Source organism: Orcinus orca, chromosome X (assembly GCF_937001465.1).
Source record: "Orcinus orca chromosome X, mOrcOrc1.1, whole genome shotgun sequence".
NCBI lineage: Eukaryota > Metazoa > Chordata > Mammalia > Artiodactyla > Delphinidae > Orcinus > Orcinus orca.
The window spans coordinates 90,806,564-90,832,325 of NC_064580.1; the positions used below are offsets into that span (position 1 = coordinate 90,806,564).

The 25,762-nt window shown below is 38.8% G+C and overlaps 1 protein-coding gene across 2 annotated transcripts; it reads right to left on the reverse strand.

The window, feature by feature from the left end:
* Positions 1-1,237: 1,237 nt before the first annotated feature.
* Positions 1,238-10,619, reverse strand: RAB9B (RAB9B, member RAS oncogene family). 2 transcript variants are annotated; one of them, XM_004286457.3, is made up of 3 exons: positions 10,417-10,619; positions 5,691-5,757; positions 1,238-4,707 (listed from the first exon to the last, which is right to left on the reverse strand). In XM_004286457.3, the coding sequence occupies exon 3, from the start codon at positions 4,663-4,665 to the stop codon at positions 4,060-4,062; it is 606 nt and encodes a 201-aa protein (XP_004286505.1). In that variant the 5' UTR covers positions 4,666-4,707; positions 5,691-5,757; positions 10,417-10,619; the 3' UTR covers positions 1,238-4,059. The 2 variants fall into 2 exon arrangements, with proteins under 2 accessions (XP_004286505.1, XP_033273609.1); XM_033417718.2 differs by having other exon boundaries at positions 5,664-5,757.
* Positions 10,620-25,762: the final 15,143 nt, after the last annotated feature.

Below are 25,762 nucleotides of genomic sequence, written 5' to 3' on the forward strand. Positions count from 1 at the left end.
GAAGTTTGAACTTTTTGACTGTCTTCATTCAATCCCGCCCCCGCCTCCCACTATACTATTTCTTGAGACATAAAGAGAAAGAGATTTCCTACTGGGCTATGAATCAGGTAGAAAACCTGCAAAGACAGAAAGTTAGCTTTCTGCTTTTAAAGTATCAGTTTTGGCTGAGCAAATCCTTTTTAAGAGCTTATAAACCTATGACCTTTTTGCTTAAAAGTTACATCATTATAGCCTAATCAAAAGGATTTCAGGTGCTGTAGTTGAGGTTGATCTGATAACTTGTTAAATGATTATCCTTAGCAATGGAAACAGTACATGTGGTTAAAAAAAATGTTTTTTACCCGCTGTGATTTCGACTGCCCAAAGTTCCAATAGGCAAAAATAGAGGGAGGGGAGAAGAGGGCTAAATCTGTGACAGATGGAATCACTGTAATGTAATTATGTGCTGCGGAGAGACTTGTGTCTGTAATTTAAAAGTCACCACTACGTACTGTATATTCAAGCCGTTCGATGCTAATCCAAGTCTCTTTAAAGTCCAATATGTGAGAAGCAACAGAAAAGAATGTTTAACAAAATTATCCTTTGCTTTCTGATTTGTTTTGCCTATATTCTCATGTTTTCCTAAGATCTAGACAGTATTCCAGTCAAGGAAATAAAGGGAATATGTATATTCTGTTTATATTTTGTGATGGTCTAATTTTGTTTTAAATTATAATGAAGAAATAAAGTGGAGAGTCAAGATCCAAGTTCTAGTCCCAATACTCTTCATGTATTTAAAAAATGGCATAAAATAAAAGGAACTTCCCCACCTTAATCTTTTGAGTTTGTTTCCCAATCAGTAGAACGGTATCTGTCTGATCAGTAGGTAGTGGCTGCTTGGAGTACCATGTGAAAAAATGATCCAGAGCCACATGTAGGGCAGCCTGAAAGAGTGACTTGATTGATAAATACTCTCTGTCACACCCACCAGTTGCTCAAAAAGGGAAAGGGAGAGGGGCTTCCCTGGTGGCGCAGTGGTTGAGAGTCCGCCTGCCGATGCAGGGGACGCGTGGTTCGTGCCCTGGTCCGGGAGGATCCCACATGCTGCGGAGCGGCTAGGCCCGTGAGCCATGGCCGCTGAGCCTGCGCGTCCGGAGCCTGTGCTCTGCAACGGGAGAGGCCACAACAGTGAGAGGCCCGCGTAACGTAAAAAAAAAAAAAAAAGGGAAAGGGAGAAAAGAAGCACAAACATTGTATACTGGTTATTCAAAATGCACTTTTTATTCACTTTAACACAGATGATATTTTTACAGTTGAAACAAAATATCTGATACACAATTTTGAGTTTTTAGCAGCACCTGCAACAAGAGGATTGTGGAATACCTCAGGGTAAAGTAGAGATGGCTGAGGCAGGCACAAATTAACCTGAAATTCATCAATCCACTGAAGACATATGGAATCTGAGGCCCCCTGAATGTTAGCCCAACACATGTAAATAAATTAAATAGATATTCTGTATGATGTTTTAATGGACCATTGAAAAACAATATAGTTCCAATTAGAAATATCTTGTTCCAAAAAAATCTAGTGTTCATTAAAAAAAAAACACCTACTGAAAATATTGCACTGCACATTCTAGAGTACACAATCTCTAAGCCTATATGCACAGTTTCTTGTACTCACAGATGTCAGCCTTTGGTGGTTTTTTTTATCTTACCCAAACTATATGTCCACAACCCACTGAGTATTACTCACCAAAATTCCACTATTTTTGTCACTTAAGTGCTTTCATTAAGATATTGTGTAGTGATATGGCAGAAAAAAAAATTGGTATGGCTAAGAGGAAAGGGGCTTCAAATGACCTAACACTTGTCTTGTATGGACAGGAGGCCTATGAATGGGATACCTAAGTAATTTCTTTACTTAAATGATCACATGCCATTCTAATAGTGACAAGTACTTTTGTGAGTGGATGGAGGTCTTTATGAAGGCCTGAGATCTACAAATAGAAACTATTACAAGCAGAGTGCAAGTAGAAAGAGAAGGCCCCAGGTCTCATGCACTTAAAAACAATTAGCATTTAATAGTTCCGACATACATATTTTCACCCTAACATGATTGTAGCAAAATGATCATAGAACTTGGAAACCAGTGTGGCTGGCTATAGGCATAGGCAGGATAGAGACCAATACTTAAGAGCTATGGGGTCCCAGTTCTGGCTTTGACTTCTGGCATCAAAATTAGTTGGACAATGGGGTCTGGACTATATTTAAATTGGAAATATTGAGCATTACTGGTTAAAATATCATCTTCCACTTATCAATGTGGCCAAAAAGTCCCAGAGCTCTTAAAGCACATAAGGTCCCACATGTAAGGCTGATCCATATGTGGCTACAATGGAGAGTTCTAGGCTATATTCCTGTGAAAGCTCCTGTCCCCTTCCCAACCTAGGTCTCTTTTGGGGTCATTTCTAACTGTCTCTCACTACCTTGGGTCACTGTTTTTATCATAGATGTTGTAAAAGTATAGATTAAAATCTATGCAGGACAAATATATCAACTGACAAGAACTAGCTGCATATTAATAATATAGTATATAGCTGGCAGTCATGGTAATCAAAATTTGACAAACTGTTTTTGTATTTTAATATGGTATCTTCAGGATGTTTATATTGGGCACATAATGATTACTCAGAGCTCAAGAACTTTTCCTGCCGTAGTGCAAAAGCAAAAGAAAGAGCTATGTAGTTGCTGTTAAATGCTGATCCCAGAGTAGTTTGAGAAATTTTAAAGTCCCTTTCCATAGTCTTAGCTGTTGCCTTAAGATATATCTAACTAAAGCATGGCACTGAAACGTAGTTTGTAGCTCGCAGATTCCTAGAACTCAGAGCTGGAAGGGACCTTAAACCAAACATCTAGCCAGTACAGAAATTATTTTTATGATATTTTAACAGATGGTCATCCAGCATCTTGAATATTTTCCCTAGAAGGGGGTTCACTATTAAGGCAGTCCATTCTATTGTTGGACAACTCTCTTAAATTCATTCTAATGCTGGGTTAGAGTATGTTCTCTTGTTACTTTCAGCGTCCTAGTTTGGCCAGCTCAACATACAGTGCATACAAGAAATCAGTTCCTTCTTCTACAATAAATATTCGAGTTACGGAACCTTAGGAGAAAAGCCCAGTATCCTCCAACCTGTTCTGAAGGCTTCTCTGAGAGCACAGTATGGTGGACCAAAGGACCATCAAAATTATGAGCAGAGTGCACTGCATCCAAAGCCATATACTAAGCAGCATTGCTAAATTGATAAGAGGTTGTCAGAGAAGCAACATCCCTGTGCAGCAAAAGTAGACTTATGAAGTGAAAGCAGACCAACCTTTTATTTGCAAGGGTGGTTGGCATATTTAAACATAATCCATTCACTAGGACCCTGTTACTTCAAACACAAGGAGTATAATAAATCTCCATTGTCATTAGTGTATCTCTTATTGAGACGGTATTTTTTGAAAAGCTCAGATGGGAGCAAACCATACATAAGGATTTAAACAAGGCAGTGTACATCATTATACTTTTGCATTCCTAATCATTACAACCTCTTTATAATTCAAGATAAGGACATCCTAGTTTGCATAATAATCTTTAATGTAATACGACTCAGAGTCTTATTTTTTTCCCCTTTGGCAGACATGTCAGAAACTGCTTGGCAAGAGTTGATGGTGACATTTGTTAGTTGATTAATGGAATGCTTTAAGGGATAGCTGTAGCTCTTTAACTCCTTCATGCGGCTGGGTTCTAAGTTTAAACTGTGATTTGAAAAATATCTAAATCTTTCAGAACTAAAGCTTTCTGAAATGTCCTGAAACATACAAGAAGGAAATAGCAGAAATCACGCAAAATACACTTGGCTTGATAAAGCTTTTTTTTTTTAATTGCTCTACAACTTCAATTTGAAAGGCTCTGATTGACAATCATAACCTTATCTCTTACCCTTTTGTATGTGTGTGCAGTCTTAGAGGGGCACAGTTACTCTTACACTACTGACTGACCAGTTGGGGCACACTTTTAAAAGGCTTCCCACTTTTAACAGCATGAAGATCCTGCTTTGGAACCACTGTTCAAGTCAATAGTGTGACCTAACATGCAATGCTCCAGCTGTTCCTCTACAGCTAACACCTGCCTGACAGCTTCTTCAAAGGCTACTGTCACATTAGTATCATCTTTGGCACTTGTTTCTAGATAAGGGTAATCTCCATTCTCCATGCACCAGGCCTGTGCCTCCTCAGTAGTCACTTGCCTATCCTCTTTGTCTACTTTGTTACCCAGAACTACAAAGGGGAAGTGCTCAGGGTCTTTCACATCTGCGTAGTAGATGAATTCTTTCTGCCAATTACCAAGGTTCTCAAAGCTCTGCCGGTCATCCACGCTGAAAGTCAAGAGGCAGCAGTCTGCTCCCCTGTAGAAGGGTGTCCTAAGGCTCTTGAAGCGTTCCTGCCCTGCAGTGTCCCAGATCTGGAGAGTTACAAAACGTCCATCTACCTCCAGATCTCGATTTAAGAACTCTACCCCTATGGTGTGAAAAGCCTGGGAGTCAAATTTATTGGTTACATAACGGTTCATGAGCGAGCTTTTCCCAACTCCACCATCACCCAAGAGAATGACCTTTAAGAGCAGGGATTTCCCACTCATTGTTGTAGCACCAGATGGAGAAGAGTTTTTAACCAAGAGAACCTGAAAATAAAAGAAAAAGTAGAAGGGAAAACAGTTAAACCTGAAACTGAAATCAACTTCATAGTAAATTTCTCTGAATTACAAGGCCTTATTACTTAACTTCTCTTAATTCATGCTCATTAAATGATATAGTACAGCAGAAGGAATAAAACTCTTTTTCCATAAGGGAGAAAATATGTCTTGTTTTTCTGAAGTATCTTGCCTGTGCCAGGAAAATGGCTGAATGCCATGCATAAATGGACTAGCAGATGGTGCTGTAATCTGGTTCAGTTCTGACCCTATTCTAGGGGAGAAAGCCTAGAACAGGAATGCTACTCAAATGTGTAACGTATTAGCTTCTGGTTTGGACAGTTCCAAACAAGAGGCAAAGAGTATGAAATTGATTAGAGGGGTTTGAAGTCTGTTCCTGATGGAGCCAAGAACCGTTGAGGAGAGAAAGCTGTGTAAGCTGGAATCTTGATTCTGTTAGTAGAAGTTTGGTTAGGGTTACATTGGACCCCAGAACTTGGAAAAGAGAAAAAGATCAGGTTTCTTCAGGCATTTGCCCCATTATACTTGAATTGATATGGATACCCTCACAAGTAAAAGATCTTCCATAATCTTTCCTTCATGGAACAATGGCACTCAAGTTGATGACTGTTGATTGGTATCATTATAACAGCTATCATTGAAGAAGAAAATCTTGAATAGCTTATTAATTTCTGAATTTAGGTTCTAATTCCATAATAACACCAATGAAAACATACTGTAAACTCTAAAGAGCTAATAATTATACAGTATCCTTCTTGTTACCTCCACATTCTATACATGAAATACCTAGAATGCATCTTAAAATAAAAAGATCAAATGTTTACTGAACAACTACCTTGTACTAGATTTTGTTAGGTTCTTTCAAACGAGGTCCATTGTGGGAAATCAACAATGATCAAATAAAAACATACAACATATATACCTACCTAGTTGAGAATAAAATGTAAACCTACCCAGTTGGGTCTTTGTCACAATCTTAGTCTTTTTCTTGTTGTTGCTATATTCTTTCTTTTTAGGGTTCTAAAAAACAGATTGGGAAATATTATTTATAAAAATTTATTTAAAATAAAGTTAAGGCTATCTATATATAAATATACTCAAGTCAGGAAAAAAAAAAACAGACCAACCTCAACTTACCTACAGAGGATGCTTTTCACAAATATACTTGCGAGTTCAAATACTACAAATACCTAACATGGACAAAATAATTTTATTGCATGGACTTTAACTTGTCCTAACTTGAGTGTACTTTATATGATTTTTTAAAGTTTTATAGTCTCTCTATTGAGCTTTCCATTCAAAGTAAAAGTAAATCAAAGAAAGTAGATGATATTCACAATAGATGATATTCAGGAAAGAGAAAGCACAGAGGAGTCTAAGATATGTTGAAATTCTAAGTCAGAGATGAAACTCCTTACCTTTCTACCTACCAATGTTCCCATCTCTAAGAAAGTTATTAATGCACTCAGCCTTGAGGGTGTCTCTGCAACTGATTCCACAAGATCAGAGAAGAAAAAATATGTTTGGGGACTCCTTGTTTACAATATATAATCTTGGCTAATTATTTTACTCATTAATTTCAGTCATCTGTCTAGAACACAGGTTTTAGCATTTAACTGGATTTATTAAATTCAAACACGACTTCATTTATAATTATAGTTAATTATGGCAAGTGTCTTATTTCAGCAGCATCAAGAGTACTGGTCTAAAAAGAAAAAAACAGTTCCTAGATTTGCTGAGTGTTCTTTCTTACTGAGGAATAAAGAAGCTTTTAAGAAATCTCTGCTGCTTAACAATCTCATGTTATTTTTTTCAAATGTAGAAAAAGCATATAATAAGGGATTCATTAGAGATCTAAATCAGTAATTATGAATTTAAATAATGTCTTCTAAACTGATAGGTTTTATCCTCCTTCTTGGTCTATATCTATTCTAAAAAAATTCTCAAGTTTCCTACAATTCCTGATTTTTGTCCTGTTTTTTCTTCTGCTCTCAAATTGCTGTCTTTGGAACTAGCTCAAGTACCAAACATTTCTTTAAATGGAGATGAACCAAGTGTTAGCACACTTCTTTTTTATATTGGTCTGTAGGATAATTTTACAGAGCGGAACTCTTGAACTCTCACTTGAAGGAAGTACAAACTTGGGCACAATATTGACAGTATTACGTGCCCATGCCAAGTGAACTTCCTTAAGTTCCTAGCAAACAGGTGTCCATATTATTAAATGGCTAACTCTACTTTCCCAGCTGCTGCGGATAAATGCAAATGAAGGGTCAAGAACTGAGTAAATATGGAAACCAAATACTCGGCTCCAGGAATAATGAAGTATTAATAACTACCTGAGATATTGCTGCTGTTGCTCGTGCATCCCCTATTTGGTCATGTGCACACATAACTTCTGGGTGCATAGGGTCTATACCAGGGAAGAACAATGCAGTTGAGTGTCAAGTGCACTGGGCTGGCAGCAATCAGGACAGTCTTCATCACTGCTTTCCCATTCATTGATTTTATGAACTTGGACAGGTCCCTTAATCTTGCTGTGTTTATTCCTATATAAAAATAGAGCTGGTAATGCCTGCCCTACTTAACTCATAGGATTTGGGAGGAAACAACTTATGAAGTTTGCAAAGATTTGTAAGCACTTATTGAAATTTTTAGTTTGGGATTTTTGTTCCTCTCACTCTCCATCTCCTTTCATTCACTGGTGGGGGCCTTGTGACTCAATATTAACCTTTCTCAGAAAGCACCTGCCAGTGGGAGGATAACAATTCTTCCTTTTCTCTTTCTTCCATATCTGAGAATGCCTTGTTCCCCAACAGTTTTGAGCATTTGCATATACTACAGAATCTCAGCATTGGAGGGACCTTAAGGGTCTTCTTGTCCAATCCTGCAATTGATGCTTGAGAAAACAGTTGAGTGCCTATTGTGTGCTGTGTCCTTACTAAGGTGACCCTACACTTTCCTCTGCTGTCTCCAACTCCCATTTATTTGCTGGAGGTAAAAATGAATACAGTTAGGCTTGTCTCCTTGCTTTCAGTCACTAAATCCTGATGATTTTTCTTTGCAATATCCTTTTCCAGTCTTCTGCTACCATCCTCATTTTGGTCCACATCTCCTTGTATCTAATCTACTGTGAAAGCTTCCTGGCTCTTCTCTCCCTGCCTCTAGTTTCTCCCTACCTAATCTACTTTGCAAAGCTTCATCGCTTGAGCACCCACTGAATGTAGACCTTGTTGGAAATCATACATGTTTAAGGCAAGGTCTTACCCTCAAGGAGTTTATAAATTCACATATAAGCTTCAGATCTCATAGTTTACAGTTGAAATAGTATCATTATACTGTCTTATTTTGTTAACAAAATATTTTTTTCCTGCACAACCAAAGTCTAAATTCCTGGATCATAAGGCCCTTGTTTGTATGTGTCTTTGAAGCCCCTTCATGCAGCACCAGAGTCCTCCATATGGATAATCAATAAATATTTGTTTATTAATTAGGTAAGTACCCAGAACTAATGCCTCTGAATTGATGCACAGGTACAACAGATCCACAGTTCTGTAAGATATCCAAATATTATTATTTACAAGGTGACTAAAGAGCAGAAGTTATGGACTTATTTGGATCACTTTCTAGATGGGACTTAACAGGAATTCCACCTGTTGAAAGCCAGTGGAAATACTCCAGTTTCCCTTCATCTCCCTTCACATTTAAAAAATAAATATATAAACTTTTCCACTCCCACCAAAAACAAGAGCAGAATAATTATCTCCACATTATGTTTACAGTGGCTGCTGGCATCCCCATCAGCATCATCATCATCATCCTCATTTGAGTGTGATATCCTTTAGTACATACTTAAATTAAAAAGAACTAGCACAGTACAAAAGCAAACCAGACAATTTTTTTGTCCCCCAAAATATGCCAAATTTAAATCAAAACCTAAAAGAAGATAGCATTAAGTAGGCAAAGGAATTCTTTGATAAACCTAAGTACATTTAATAGGAAAGTCAACTCCCTTATGCATCCTTTAAGGATCCCATATCAGGTTATGATTTGGACTAAAATGTTTATTCTAATTTTGATCCTATTCAGAGAAAGATCTGGCTTTAAATGATTCAAATATCCCAGAGATGCCATTCCCCTTTCCTACCCCACTCCCCAAAACAGAGTAACAATCATTCTCTAAGGATAGTTTATTCACTTTTTTCCCCAATTAGGGTCTACGTCTTGGACAGTAAGATGAATTGGAAACTGATATAACTGATACTCCCTAGCTTTCTTTGTTCTTCAACACACTTGAAACTTTCTGAATTTGCTGTGTCTGCACCCACACAGGCTTATTAAAATTACTGTATTTAGTTGGGGATGCTTGTGGGTGGGGATGGAGGTGAGGGAGGAGGCAGTACAATGATAAGAAGGAGGTTGAACCTTCGAAAATAGTACACTTTAGTGTGATAATGAAGAGAAAGAAAAGCAAACTGGCAATACCAGTTCGGTTGCCATGGGTAGAATGATGCTCAAATCCATAGTGCAGATTGTTTGGGAGCAAGTTTTGAGAGGGATGTGTACTGCAGGGCTAAGGGTGGGGGAAGAGAAACAGGGGAGGGCTAGGCAGTGGGTGAGAGTGGCCCTGGTGGCAATCTGCACAGGCGAGGAGCCATAGTTAGAGCTGTGGGGAAAGCCCATCTTATGGTAACACATCGGTTGAGGCTCTTCAACTCGCTGTTGATTCCTGGAACAATATTTGGAAATACTGCACTGGAGAACTGGGTGGGGCTTTCTTTAATCTACGTAAAAACAATACAAATAAGAAACGATTGGATTTTGAGACCCTCTACCTTAAATGGTGTAGATTGTTTCCAATACAACCTGATGCGTGGGGCTGGGGATGGGGGAGGGTTCCATAGCAGGGAAGCCCTCTGACGCACTGGATTCATTTTGTAGAGCTAACAAGTTATCAGCTACATCCATACTCTGAGTGCAAATGCCACAGCTGTCATGCCACAGCTGTCATGCATATTCCTACATTTATGCCCATATTTATATCCTACATGCAACTAGAAGGGTCCAATGTGGAATTTCACCTCCAACCTTTCACTCCTCACAACGACAGCTCTGGGGCTATGAGCCCGAAGCCACACTAGATAGCAATTTGGCACTGTCCACAGGCCACTCCCTGAGTAGACCTCCTGGAGACGAATAGGTAAGGTTTGAGTGACATTAAGTGAGCAGGGTACAGGGAAAAGAAGCTTCCTTAGGAGGCTGGGAATGCTGGCATCTCCATGATAGGGGTACTGTTAGCATCGGGGACCCAGAAAGTGATATGTCACGCATAGTTCCAACTACCTCGGACCCAGGTTGTCTCACCTCGCCCCCAGCTCTGAGAACCAGCGGTTGTGGCGCATGCGCACTGAGCCACACCCGCTCCCCACAGAGCCCTGCGCCTCTCTGCCGGGCTTTGGCAGCTGCTCTTGATTACTCAGCAACGCCCCCCTCCACCGTCACCTACCCACCCCCCAACTCCGACCCCGCGGCGCCTAGGCCCCTTTCCCAAGGTGCAACTGCCCCCGGGGGCTCACCCAGACCTCCTTCTCTTCCTCTGCCCCCGGGCCTCCCACCTTCTGACCTCCCGCGTCCTCCGGCCGCTAAGCCACTCTCGCTGCCCCCGCACCGGCACCTTACCCAACACAATGGGAGAGAGGCGGGAGAGGGCCGCGGGGGCCAGGCCGGTCAGCTCTGCTTGCCGGCAGTCCGGCTCTTCGGCGACACCGTCACTGCTCCTGCCGCCTCCTCGTCCTCAACGAGGAGGCAAGTGCAGCTTGGACCTAGGTGGCCTAACAGCTGCCGCTCGCGCCCGCTGCTGCCGCCGCACAGCGTCTCGCGCCCGCGCCCGCCCGGGGAGGGGGCGGGGCCCGCACCGCCTCCTCGCGCCCCTTTTTCAGCGCCAGGGACCCGGGGTAGACGCCTCCCGCCCTCGCGCTTCGAGAGCGCTCCCTGGCTCACTCACACTTTTTTCATGATCAGTGTCCAACCCTGGTCTCCTTTGTCCTCCTCCTCTCCCCTCGCAGATCAGTAGGCACAGCGACAATGGACCGTCAAATATTGCTCTCCCACTTAGCTCCTCTGTAGCCACAGCCCCATTTCTGGCAATTACTCTTCGACCTACCTCATTTATCCTACCTCCAAACCCTCTGCTTTTGCCAAGAGGATAGCACATACACACTCTTGTTTAAAATAACTCAGGGAAACACATGATCACGACACATTACTAGGCCCTCTAGCTGGCTATTGCTCATGAAATTCTCGCAGCAATCCAAAAGGAAAGGTTCACATCTGTAGCTCAGGCATAGAAGACACACTGACGTTTACCCTTACAGGTTACCGTTCTAGAGGGCCATCCTAAGAGCATTATCTGAGGTTCCCAGAAATGTTGCTGGGGTAGAATGCAATGTTCCAATTGTGCCTAGCCACCCAACCAGTCATTTCTTTTTGTCTCCTGTGCCCCTCTGGTTCCTCCAACTAATTCCTGATTTTTTCCCCTGAAATCAAAGGAGGGTGGAGCTCCTGGGGTCATCTAGCCTGCACTCCATCTCTGTCAGGCAGATTCATCTTTGAAGCTTCCCTGCTGTCTGATAACCCGTCCCTAAAGTGGCACTACGCCTCACTCTCCACGTGCCCCCTCATGGCCCTCACGCACCCTCCCTCTACCTAGGTCACGCTCTTTCTGCCTCTTCCGAAGTCAACCACTCAGTCAATTCCATAAACCCTAGCTTAAATGTCACTTTCTCAGGGTAACCTCAACCCCAGAATAGAGTAAGTGCCCCAATTTATTCTCTTGCAGCCTCCTATATAGCCTGCTGTATTTTTCTTTGTAATACTTAGCAGTTTATGATGAGATATTTATTTTAACAATTTTTAATTAAAAAAATTTAATTGAAGTATAGTTGATATACAATATTGTATAAGTTACAGGTGTACAACATAGTGATTCACAATTTTAAAGGTTATACTCCATTTATAGTTATTATAAAATATTGGTTAAATTTCCTGTGTTGTAAAATATATCCTTGTAGCTTATTTTATACATAATAGTTTGTACCTCTTAATCCCTTACCCCCATCTTGCTGCTTCCTTCTTCCCTCTCCCCACTGGTAACCACTAGTTTGTTCTCTTTGTGAGCCTGCTTTTTTTTTTTTATTATATTCACTGGTTGGTTTTATTTTTTAGATTCCACATATAAGTGATATCATACGGTATTTGTCTTTTTCTGTCTGACTTATTTCACTTAGTGTAGTGCCCTCCAAGTCCATCTATGTTGTTCCGAATGGCAAAATTTCACTCTTTTTTATGGCTGAGTAGTATTCCTATATATATATATATATATACACACCACATCTTGTTTGTGCATTCATCTGTTGATGGACACTTACACTTAGGTTGCTTCCATATCTTGGCAATTGTAAATAATGTTGCTATGAACATTGGGGTGTGTGCATCTTTTTGAATTAGTGTTTTCCGTTCTTTTTGGATATGTGCCCAGGAGTGGAATTGCTGGGTCATATGATAGTCCTATTTTTAGTTTTTTGAGAAACCTCCATACTGTTTTTCACAGTGGTTGCACCAATTTACATTCTCACCAACAATGGACGAGGGTTCCCTTTTCTCCACATCCTCTCCAATATTCGTCATTTGTGTTCATTTTGATGATAGCCATTCTGACAGGTGTGAGGTGATATTTTGTTGTGATTTTAATTTGCATTTCTCTGATGATTAGTGATGTTGAGCATCTTTTCATGTGCCTGTTGGCTACCTGATTGTGTTTGGAAAAATATCTATTCAGGTCTTCTGCCCATTTTTGGATTGGGTTGTTTGATTTTTTGATGTTGAATTGTATGAGCTGTTTATATATTTTGGATATTAACCCCTTATTGGTCATATCATTTGCAAATATTTTCTCCCATTCTGTAGCTTGTCTTTATGATGAGATATTTAAATGTATGATTATTTGCTTGATAACTGCCTTCCTCCACTATACTATAATGCACTATAAAGTCAAGGACTGTGACTGTTTAGATTCACCACCATATCTGCAGAGCCTAGGACAATGCTTGTTACATAGGACATGCTCAGAAAATATTTGTTGAATATGAATGTGCTCCTACTTAAACCAGTCCTGCCCGCTACACAAACACACTAAAACACTCTTCTGTTGGAGAAGAAATGCACATAATCCATTAAAGAAATTTTTTACTCACACATTCTTATCTGTGATAAAAGAAAACTTTTGAGCATGGGCCCCCATATATGTATTTATAGATTTTATACATGTCCTACTGTGCATATCTATTTTATATATACATTATAATACATATACATTGAAAATACTCCAACACAGAAATTTTAAAAGAATGACAAAAAACCAAACATGTTGATGTTCCAATGTTTTCTTTCTGCACTGTATTGAACTGTTTTGTGAACTGCTCAAAATAACAGTCCTTCAAATTAGAGTCTCATCTTTATGTGAATTTAGATTTTTTTGTCCTTTTCTCATAGATGCTATTTTCCAACAGTTTAGTCATCTCTGAGAATCTCCCCAAACCTATTTGCAAGTTTTAAGGGCCTTTTAATTTCTAGGCTTAGATACCCAGTTCTGTAGTCAGAAGCTCATAGCTGCTGAAGGTATTATATATTTGCAGAATGTTGGAATCCTTAGGGATTAATTAATTAATCCTTAGGATTAAGCAAAATCCTATGTTAGCCCAAAGACTCCTAAACAAATCCTATATTAAAAGAGTCTCTAGAGGCTACTTGAAAAGCAACTACCATCCGCATAGAATAGAAGCAACATGACTACCACTAGTTAGGAGGGAACAGCACAAGGTGGATAGCTCAAAGTTTCAAAATACCAGCTGTAGGTTTTGTGGCTCTTGGACTGGACTATTCTAAATGATCCATCATTGAGATCTGTCAAACCATGCCCTCCATCAGTAATGCTTCCATGCATAATGAAATAATATAATCCTATCCTTGTAACACAGTTACACACACACACACACACACACACACACCCCTCCACACACACCCACACACCACTTTTCTACCAAAGCTAGAATCATACTGTAGTCAGTAGGTTGGAGACTAAACCAAAATTGTCTCTAGGTACTGGAGAAAAGGTTACCTTTGGAGAGTGACACACACATGCAAAAATAAGCATTCAGTGTATGAAATCTATTATGTCCAAAAGCCCCCAATCCTAATTCGGTTTTAAATACATTGATCTGGGCTTAAAGAAGACATAATTTGAATGTGATTAATATAAAAGAAAAGCCTGATTTCATGTTCATAAGATGCTTATGAAAAAAAGAGTTCCATGAAGGGTTCAAATAAATTCATAAACACTGTATACTATTTCCTTTCCTGGAGAATCACAATGCATATTAGAACATTAAAGACTCTTGGAATCTTGCAGTGAAGAAAGCACTTTTTAAAAAACAAACTTCTGTGACCACAAATTCCTTTTGTTTATTGAACATCTGTCAACAGGACTAGTATACCTCAGAACCCAATTTGGCAACTGCTGGCTGTCTTAACTGTACAAAGTTGTAATGTGATAAAAGAACATTGGCTTGCCTTAAACGTGGATGGTAGTATATGTCATCTTGCTTGGCCACTCAGATTAATTTATAGTGGTTTCCTGGAGGCTTGTGCTGTGAAAATTCTAAGGCACATCTAGCTCAGTAGAAAAGAGTGATTAGTTAGTGGTGGCTACCATGGATGAGGCAATGTGTTTGGCATCCTTGGCCTAGAGTATTTACATGGCAACTATACATGCCATATATCCAGATAATTCTGATTTTGAGTATTTTCTTCTGTTGTCCCCACATTTACAATAATACTTATGGGACCATCTGATATTTTATTCAGAAAATATAGTAGCACAGATTTGTAAAAAGGAAATTGGGCAGTAAGAATTTGTCAATATTTACCTATCATTGTCCAAAAGCCAGTCATTTGTTCTGGTGGCACAATAATTTTTTATCACTTGATATGTGAATAATCTTGTGGAATAGGGATGCTTTGCAAGATTTTCCATAGCCTGAAGGAAAGATCTCTGAAGATAATCCAATTATTGAAAACATCAGTATGAACTCAGTTTTATTATTTTAAAAATGCATGTATTTTCAAGCTCTGTTCACTGAAAACAGTTCAAAACAGTGAAAATCCAAGTACCAAAGAGCACCTCTAGTACCCAGACTGAGATTCTAAATATCATTTCCCAGTAAAAGGAATCAAAGTTTCTTAGAGAAATGGCTGATTCTAGGTCTGTGGCAAGATATGTCCAAGATGAATCTGGAATATCTTGTCACACCAGATAGCAAAGAAACTATGGAGCCCCAAGATAATAGAAAATATATGTATTGGTCTCTACCCCCAGTTTCTGGCACAGAGCCCCTGAAATGCTTGTAAATTCCGGAGTGATAAGAATGCTATCTTTTGTTCTAATATTTGGTCTTTGACCCCAGTTCATGACAAGGCTCCTAAATCCCTAAGAATTTCCTGAGTGATTGGAGTATCTTTTGTTCTAAGGAGGCAACTCTGGGTGGGTTCTTGCATGGCTCCTGGATGGGGGCTGATCTCCAGAAAGACCAAGCCTTAACTAGAAACTTGGAATTTCATCCCCATCCTCCACTTCTCTAGAGAGAGGAGAGGGGCTGGAAATAGAGTTAATAACTGATCATGCCTATGTGAGGAAGCCTCCATAAAAATACCCCAAATTATGGGGTTTGGAGATCTTCCAGGTTGGCGAACACATCCACATACTGGGAGAGTGATGCACCCCAGCTCCACAGGCACAGAAGCTCCTCCACCGGGAGCCTCCCAGACCTCGCCCTATGTAGCTCTTCACCTGACTGTTTACTGTATCCTTTATCATATCCTCAAATAAACTGGTAAACTTAAATGTCTCCCTGAGATCTGTGAGCCACTCTAGCAAATAATAAAATTCAATGGGGAGGAGGTCATGGGAACCTCTGTTTTATAGCTGATTTGTCAGAAACACAGATAACAGCTTGGACTTATGATTGGCTTTTTCCCTATACAGATACACTACTAGGGCTGTGTCAAAAGGACTTAGGAGCCAAACTGAAGAGAGTCTCACTAGCCAAACATGAAGCAATCTGAACATCAGAAAACACAATAACTACAATGGATTGAAATATATCAAATATGTTTCAATACATGAATTCATGATGACACTTAAAAATGTAATTTGTCAACTTGGAGAAAGTTATGAAACTAGCTCATTATTTTAAAACTGGTAAATAAAATAATGAACTGAACATTTAACCTGCCTTTCTTATATACATTCTTTCTCTGTGTAACCAAATAATTCATGAGGAGAATGTTTCGGTAGAAGATTTCCACCTAATAAATTCAGAAGGAATGATAGAATTTTACAACGGCTAATGAATTAATGGATATAGGCAATGATCATCAAAGTCTGCTAACATTACAAGAGTAATAACCAAATATCATCTGACTCTTAATGGAAAAACAAAGCAGTGCCTATGAAGTATTTTGCTAAAAAAGTAAAATTTGAATCCGATCAAACCTCTAGATATAACTATGAATTTTTAGGAAAAAGGACAAAGATGTTAAATAACATCACAAGAATGTAAGCAAGAACATGTAAGACTTGAGTTTAGAGTTGGGAGGTTGGGAAGGGGAACTCCACAGAAAACAGCATGTTTTTTTCAATAAATAAATTGGAAGGAGAATCTGAAAATTTTATTTATAATGATATCAAAACCAAAATATTTAGTAGTAATTATAAAAAGAAGTGCAAAACCTATACTCTTAAAACAACAAAATGTTGAAAGAAATTAAAAAGATCTAAATAAATGGAAAGACATTCCATGTTTGTGGATCAGAAGACTTAATATTATTAAGATGGCAATACTCTCCAAATTGATCTACAGATTCAGTGCAGTCCCTACCAGAATTCCAGCTAGTGTCTTTGTAGATATTTATAAGCTGTTCCTAAAATCCATATGGAAATTTTGTAAGTTTACAATTTATCCATTGTAAGTGGATAAATTGGCACATGGCCACCATGAGTTTGAATAGCATGTATCAGTCTCCTTTCAAGTTTCTGGAACCTGAAAAATTAAAGATAGTATCCTACATCTTGTCCATTCACTGAAGCCTTTCTACTCTTTGAAGTTCCCCTTTAATAGAAAACCCACTTCCCCCTGGTACCTTCAGAATTCAATATATAGACTCTTGGTTTTGGCAGGGCTTTTAGAGTGACTGATTGAATCCACTGATTTCCAAACTTAGCTGCACATTAAAATCACATAGAGGATTTATCAAAACTATAGATTTCAAGTCCCTGACTTTGAAATCTCTGTGGTGCGGCCCACAAATGTATGTTTATAACAAGTTCCCTAGGGGATTGTGATAAGCTGGCCCATGTACAAGTATTTAGGAACCCTGAACTTTTTCTAGCCTCTCACCTACTACAGGAATTCCTTTGACAACTCTCTGACTTGTGGTCATTCAGCCTCTGAATACTGACTTCACAAGCAGCCCATTCCATTATTTAGACAGTTTACTTTGCTAGAAAGTTCTTTCTTGTGAAATGATGAAATCTGCAACCTCTAACTCTCCTTATTTTGGTGCTAGTTCTGACCTCAGAGATGGCAGATAGGTTTTGTAGAAGTCTCTCTTAATTGAAAGAAAAATAAAATCAGAAATACAAGTTCCTCCTTTGATGATGGTAGTAGCTTCTAAAAATAGATTACTTGTCAGCAAAAGAAAAAAATCAAAGTGAATACAATGTTCAGTATCTCTGTGCTGTATCATTACAGATCTGTATCATTACAGATCTGTTGTCTTATAGTTATTGCAAATGCTGCAAAACATTGTTCAGATGAATGTGTAAGTCATAACATGATGGTTTGTGTAAAAGTTAATGTTTTGAAAATTGTGTCGGCTAATGTAAAACATCCAAAGTAAGGTTACTCACTTTTCTTTCTTTTAAAATATTTATTTATTTATTTTACTTTTGGTTGTGTTGGGTCTTAGTTGCGGCATGCAGGATCTTCGTTGCAGCAGGCGGGATCCTCATTGTGGTGCGCTGGCTCCAGAGCGCGTGGGCTCTGTAGTTGCTGCACACAGGCTCTCTAGTTGTGGTCCACATGCTCAGTAGTTGCAGTGCCTGGGCTTGGTTGCTCTGCGGCATGTGGGATCTTAGTTCCCCGACTAGGGACTGAACCCACGTCCCCTGCATTAGAAGGCAGATTCTTAACCACTGGACCACCAGGGAAGTCACTCACTTTTCTTAAAGAAAGTAGTGTGATAGTGGCCCCACCCCTTGCATGCCACTCAACAATGACGCCTTTCTTCTATGGGGTCTCGCACTTTTTCCACAAACTTTCCTGGTTGTGGAGCTCCTTACTGCCGTCCCTTCACGCTGTCTTTTCACAGCCAACAGGTGTTCCCTCCCTCTGTCCACGTTCCAAACCCCACTTTCCAGCACCCAAACCCCCTCCACAGCGGGCGACTCATGACTCAGGCTGGAATGCACAGAGTTGCAGTGTAGACCATGTGTGCAGTTCTTACTTTGTCCTGCCTTCCACAGACCTTCTGCTGCATTCTCCTTTGATTCCCCCAAAGGTTCTTTTCTGTCTCAGCTGTTTTCCCAACCATGAAGGAGTTTTTCTGAGTCCAGAGACCTCCCCTCAATTTCAGCTTCCCGCCAGGGTTGCTGGTCCCTTTTTTTATTCCTCTTTCCTTTTTTCCTTCTTTCTTTCATCCTACCCAGTTGTGAGGGGATTTTTCTTGTCCTTTTAGGTGTCTGAAGTCTTCCACTAATGCTCAACAGGTGCTCTATGAGAATTGTTCCTAAATGTCCATCAACAGAGGAATGGATAGAGAAGATGTGGTACATATATACAATGGAATATTACTCAGCCATAAAAAGAAACGAAATTGGGTCATTTGTAGAGACGTGGATAGACCTAGAGAGTGTCATACAGAGTGAAGTAAGTCAGAAAGAGAAAAACAAATATCGTATATTAACGCATATATGTGGAATCTAGAAAAATGGTACAGATGATCTTATTTGCAAAACAGAAATAGAGACAGATGTAGAGAAAAAATGTATAGATACCTAGGGGGAAAGGGGGGGTGGGAGGAACTGGGAGATTGGGATTGACATATATGCACTACTATGTATAAAATAGGTAACTAATGAGAACATACTGTATAGCACAGGGAACTCTACTTAATGCACTGTGGTGACTTAAATGGGAAGGAAATCCCAAAAAGAGGGGATATATGTGTATGTATAGCTGATTCATCTTGCTGTACAGTAGAAACTAACACAACATTGTAAAGCAACTATACTCCAATAAAAAATTAATTTAAAAAAAGAAAGCAAGCATTGTGTTTTAAGCCTTTGAAAGATCAGTTTATATTGATTGTAATGGTAAAGTTAAGGTAAAGTTTAATCTTCCTATTGCCTTAGAAATAAAAATAGTTTTCTTAAATTTTATATATAGCATAAAATCTGTTTGCTTAGTTAATATCTGACAGTTTCACCTCATTTGCCAATTTAGATAAATTGAAACTTACTGCTTATGTCACAATGTGAAAATGTGTTGTGATATCTGCTGTGGGGACAGGACTGGGATGGTGGCAATCTGTACACCACGTGCTAGCCAGTGCAATCCCTATTCAATGTAACAAACCTCTAAATATCTGGATTACTTTCATACACCCTTTAAGTCTCCTCTTTCCCAGGTTAATTATGTGCAAGTCGTTTAATCAGTCTTCATGTGGACCTGACTTACATCCTTCATTCTTCTCTTCTTCACTAAATACCCACAACTTTGTCACTGTTCCTCTAGAAATATGGTGGCTAGACATGAAGTCAGTACAAATATGCATTGACCACATTTATAATATTAAAAATCATTTCTGAAAATGATTACCTCTTTTACCCTATCAATGTTTATTATGTTTCATTTCTGGACATTTCACCCATTTGTCAGGGTCACAGAAAATTCTTACTATGTATTTTAAGATGCTAGACTCACCTAATTTGGTTTTATTTGCAAATTTTGTGAGCATGTTCTTGATTCCATAATTCAGGTAATTAATTCATCCATCTATTCAGCAAATATACTTGCTGACTTTGTGTCTGGCCTTGCTTTAGAATGTAGGAGTTTGGTGGTGAGAAACAACAGTCACAGCACCTGGTCTTGTGAATTACAATCTAGTAGCTGAAAATCTAAATGTTAAGTCATGCTGAAGGACAATTTGGCAGTTTCTTACAAAACTAAACATACACTTACCATATGATCCAGCAGTTAACAGCCCTTGGTATTTACCCAAAGGAGTGGAAAACATGTCCACACAAAAACCTGCACACAGATTTTTTTTTAACATCTTTATTGGAGTATAATTGCTTTACAATGGTGTGTTAGTTTCTGCTGTATAAAAAAGTGAATCAGCTATACATATACATCTATCTCCATATCCCCTCCCTCTTGCGTCTCCCTCCCACACTCAGTATCCCACCCCTCTAGGTGTTCACAAAGCACCGAGCTGATCTTCCTGTGCAGTGCAGTTGCTTCCCACTAGCTATCTATTTTAAATTTGGTAGTGTATATATGTCCATGTTACTCTCTCACTTCATCTCAGCTTACCCTTCACCCTCCCTACGTCCTCAAGACCATTCTCCACGTCTGTGTCTTAATTCCTGTCCTGCCCCTAGGTTCTTCAGAACCATTTTTTTTAATATTCCATATATATGTGTTAGCATACGGTATTTGTTTTTCTCTTTCTGACTTACTTCACTCTGTATGACAGACTCTAGGTTCATCCACCTCACTACAAATAACTCAATTTCATTTCTTTTTATGGTCGAGTAATATTTCATTGTAAATATGTGCTACATCTTCTTTATCCATTCATCCGTCGATGGACACTTAGCTTGCTTCCATGTCCTGGCTATTGTAAATAGTGCTTCAATGAACATTGTGGTACATGACTCTTTTTGAATTATGGTTTTCTCAGGGTATATGTCCAGTAGTGGGATTGCTGGGTTATACGGTAGTTATATTTTTAATTTTTTAAGGAACCTCTGTAGTGTTCTCCATAGTGGCTGTATCAATTTACATTCCCACCAATAGGGCAAGAGGGTTCCCTTTTCTCCACACCCTCTCCAGCACTTATTATTTGTAGATTTTTTGATGATGGCCATTCTGACTGGTGTGCAGTGATACCTCATTTTAGTTTTGATTTGCATTTCTCTAATGATCAGTGATGTTGGGCATCCTTTCACCTGTTTGTTGGCAATCTGTATATCATCTTTGGAGAAATGTCTATTTAGGTCTTCTGCCCATTTTTGGATTGGGTTGTTTGTTTTTTTGATATTGAGCTGCATGAGCTGTTTGTATATATTTTGGAGATTAATCTTTTGTCAGTTGTTTCATTTGCAAATATTTCCTTCCATTCTGAGGGTTGTCTTTTCATCTTGTTTATGGTTTCCTTTGCTGTGCAAAATCTTTTAAGTTTCAGTAGGTCCCATTTGTTTATTTTTGTTTTTATTTCCATTTCTCTAGGAGGTGGGTCAAAAAGGATAGCGCTGTGATTTATGTCATGGAGTGTTCTGCATATGTTTTCCTCTAAGAGTTTTATAGCCTCTGGCCTTATATTTAGGTCTTTAACTCATTTTGAGTTTAGTTTTGTACATGGTGTTAGGGAGTGTTCTAATTTCATTCTTTAATTTGTAGCTGTCCAGTTTTCCAAGCACCGCTTATTGAAGAGGCTGTCTTTTCTCCACTGTATATTCTTGTCTCCTTTATCAAAGATAAGGTGACCATATGTGCATGGGTTTACCTCTGGGCTTTCTATCCTCTTCCATTGATCTATATTTCTGTTTTAGTGCCAGTACCATACTGTCTTGATTACTGTAGCTTTGTAGTATAGGCTGAACTCAGGGATCCTGATTCCTCCAGCTCCATTTTTCTTTCTCAGGTTTGCTTTGGCTATTCGGAGTTTTTTATGTTTCCATACAAATTGTGAAAATTTTTGCTCTAGTTTGGTGAAAAATGCCAGTGATAGTTTGATACAGATTGCACTTAATCTGTAGATTGATTTGGGTAGTATAGTCATTTTCACAATGGTGATTCTTCTAATGCAAGAACATAGTATATCTCTCCAACTGTTTGTAACATCTTTAATTTCTTTCATCAGTGTCTTATATGTTTCTGCATAAAGGTCTTTTGTCTCCTTAGGTAGGTTTATTCCTAGGTATTTCATTCTCTTTGTTGCAATGGTAAATGGGAGTGTTTCCTTAATTTCTCTTTCAGATTTTTCATCATTAGTGTATAGGAATGCAAGAGATTTCTGTGCATTAATTTTGTATCCTGCTACTTTACTAAATACATTGATTAGCTTTAGTAGTTTTCTGGTAGCATCAGAAACTACTGTTTGCAGACAGGGACAGCTTTACTTCTTCTTTTCTGATTTGGATCTCTTTTATTTCTTTTTCTCCTCTGACTGCTGTGGCTAAAGCTTCCAAACCATGTTGAATAATCATGATGAGAGTGGGCAACCTTGTCTTGTTCCTGATCTTACTGGAATTGGTTTCAATTTTTCACCATTGAGAACAACGTTGGCTGTGGGTTTGTCACATATGGCCTTTATTATGTTGAGGTAAGTTCCCTCTATGCCTACTTTCTGGAGGGTTTTTATCATAAATAGGTGTTGAATGTTTTTGAAAGCTTTTTCTGCATCTTTTGAGATGATCATATGTTTTTTCTCCTTCATTTCGTCTATATGGCTTATCACATTGATTGATTTGTGTATATTGATGAATTCTTGCATTCCTGGGATAAACCCCACTTGATCACAGTGTATGATCCTTTCAGTGTGCTGTTGAATTCTGTTTGCTAGTATTTTGTTGAGGATTTTTGCATGTATGTTCATCAGTGATATTGGCCTGTAGTTTTCTTATTTGTGACATCTTTGTCTGGTTTTGGTATCAGGGTGATGGTGGCCTCGTAGAATGAGTTTGGGAGTGTTCCTCCTTCTGTATATTTTGGAAGAGTTTGAGAAGGAGAGGTGTTAGCTCTTCTCTAAATGTTTGATAGAATTCGCCTATGAAGCCATCTGGTCCTGGGCTTTTTTTTTGTTGGAAGATTTTCAATCACAGTTTCCATTTCAGTGCTTGTGATTAGTCTGTTCATATTTTCTATTTCTTCCTGGTTCAGTCTCGGAAGGTTGTGTATTTCTAAGAATTTGTCCATTTCTTCTAGGTTGTCCATTTTACTGGCATATAGTTGCTTGTAGTAATCTCTCATGATCCTTTGTATTTCGGCAGTGTCAGTTGTTACTTCTCCTTTTTCATTTCTAATTCTATTGATTTGAGTCCTCTCCCTTTTTTTCTTGATGAGTTTTGCTAATGGTTTATCAGTTTTGTTTATCTTTTGAAAGAACCAGCTTTTAGTTTTATTGATCTTTGCAATCATTTACTTCATTTCTTTTTCATTTATTTCTGATCTGCTCTTTATGATCTCTTTCCTTCTGCTAACTTTGGGGTTTTTTTGTTCTTCTTTCTCTAATTGCTTTAGGTGCAAGGTTAGGTTGTTTATTCGAGATGTTTCCTCTTTTTTTAAGGTAGGATTGTATTGCTATATACTTCCCTCTTAGACCTGCTTTTGCTGCATCCCATAGGTTTTGGGTCATCGTGTCTCCATTGTCATTTGTTTCTTTGTATTTTTTGATTTCCTCTTTGATTTCTTCAGTGATCACTTCATTATTAAGTAGTGTATTGTTTTGCCTCCATGTGTATGTTTTTTTTTTTAACATCTTTATTGGAGTATAATTGCTTTACAATGGTGTGTTAGTTTCTGCTTTATAACAAAGTGAATCAGTCATACATAAACATATGTTCCCATATGTCTTCCCTCTTGCGTCTCCCTCCCTCCCACCCTCCATATCCCACCCCTCCAGGCTGTCACAAAGCACCGAGCCAATATCCCTGTGCCATGCGACTGCTTCCCACTAGCTATCTACCTTACTACGTTTGTTAGTGTGTATATGCCCATGACTCTCTCTCGCCCTGTCACAGCTCACCCTTCCCCCTCCCCATAACCTCAAGTCCGTTCTCTAGGAGGTCTGCGTCTTTATTCCTGCTTTACCCCTAGGTTCTTCATGACATTTTTTTCCTTAAATTCCATATATATGTGTTAGCATACGGTATTTGTCTTTCTTTCTGACTTACTTCACTCTGTATGACAGACTCTAGGTCTATCCACCTCATTACAAATAGCTCAATTTCGTTTCTTTTTATGGCTGAGTAATATTCCATTGTATATATGTGTCACATCTTCTTTATCCATTCATCCAATGATGGGCACTTAGGTTGTTTCCATCTCCTGGCTATTGTAAATAGAGCTGCAATGAACATTTTGGTACATGACTCTTTTTGAATTTTGGTTTTCTCAGGGTATATGCCCAGTAGTGGGATTGCTGGGTCATATGGTAGTTCTATTTGTAGTTTTTTAAGGAACCTCCATACTGTTCTCCATAGTGGCTGAACCAATTCACATTCCCACCAGCAGTGCAAGAGTGTTCCCTTTTCTCCACACCCTCTCCAGCATTTATTGTTTCTAGATTTTTTGATGATGGCCATTCTGACTGGTGTGAGATGATATCTCATTGTAGTTTTGATTTGCATTTCTCTAATGATTAATGATGTTGAGCATTCTTTCATGTGTTTGTTGGCAGTCTGTATATCTTCTTTGGAGAAATGTCTATTTAGGTCTTCTGCCCATTTTTGGATTGGGTTGTTTGTTTTCTTGTTATTGAGCTGCATGAGCTGCTTGTAAATTTTGGAGATTAATCCTTTGTCGGTTGCTTCATTTGCAAATATTTTCTCCCATTCTGAGGGTTGTCTTTTCGTCTTGTTTATGGTTTCCTTTGCTGTGCAAAAGCTTTGAAGTTTCATTAGGTCCCATTTGTTTATTTTTGTTTTTATTTCCATGTCTCTAGGAGGTGGGTCAGAAAGGATCTTGCTGTGATTTATGTCATAGAGTGTTCTGCCTATGTTTTCCTCTAAGAGTTTGATAGTTTCTGGTCTTACATTTAGGTCTTTAATCCATTTTGAGCTTATTTTTGTGTATGGTGTTAGAGAGTGATCTAATCTCATACTATTACATGTACCTGTCCAGTCTTCCCAGCACCACTTATTGAAGAGGCTGTCCTTTTTCCACTGTACATTACTGACACCTTTATCAAAGATAAGGTGTCCATATGTGCGTGGGTTTATCTCTGGGTTTTCTATCCTGTTCCATTGATCTATCTTTCTGTTTTTGTGCCAGTACCATACCATCTTGATAACCGTAGCTTTGTAGTATATAGTCTGAAGTCAGGGAGCCTGATTCATCCAGTTCCTTCTTTCGTTCTCAAGATTGCTTTGGCTATTCGGGGTCTTTTGTGTTTCCATACAAATTGCAAAATTTTTTGTTCTAGTTCTGTGAAAAATGCCAGTGGTAGTTTGATAGGGATTGCATTGAATCTATAGATTGCTTTGGGTAGTAGAGTCATTTTCACAATGTTGATTCTTCCAATCCAAGAACATGGTATATCTCTCCATCTATTTGTATCATCTTTAATTTCTTTCATCAGTGTCTTATAATTTTCTGCATACAGGTCTTTTGTCTCCTTAGGTAGGTTTATTCCTAGATATTTTATTCTTTTTGTTGCAATGGTAAATGGGAGTGTTTTCTTGATTTCACTTTCAGATTTTTCATCATTAGTATATAGGAATGCCAGAGATTTCTGTGCATTAATTTTGTGTCCTGCCACTTTACCAAATTCATTGATTAGCTCTAGTAGTTTTCTCGTAGCATCTTTAGGGTTCTCTATGTATAGGATCATGTCATCTGCAAACAGTGACAGCTTTGCTTCTTCTTTTCCGATTTGGATTCCTTTTATTTCCTTTTCTTCTCTG

What these genes read in the sequence shown, in the direction of transcription:
- RAB9B (XM_004286457.3), bottom strand. Translation starts at nt 4,665, where the DNA reads ATGAGTGGGAAATCCCTGCTCTTAAAGGTCATTCTCTTGGGTGATGGT.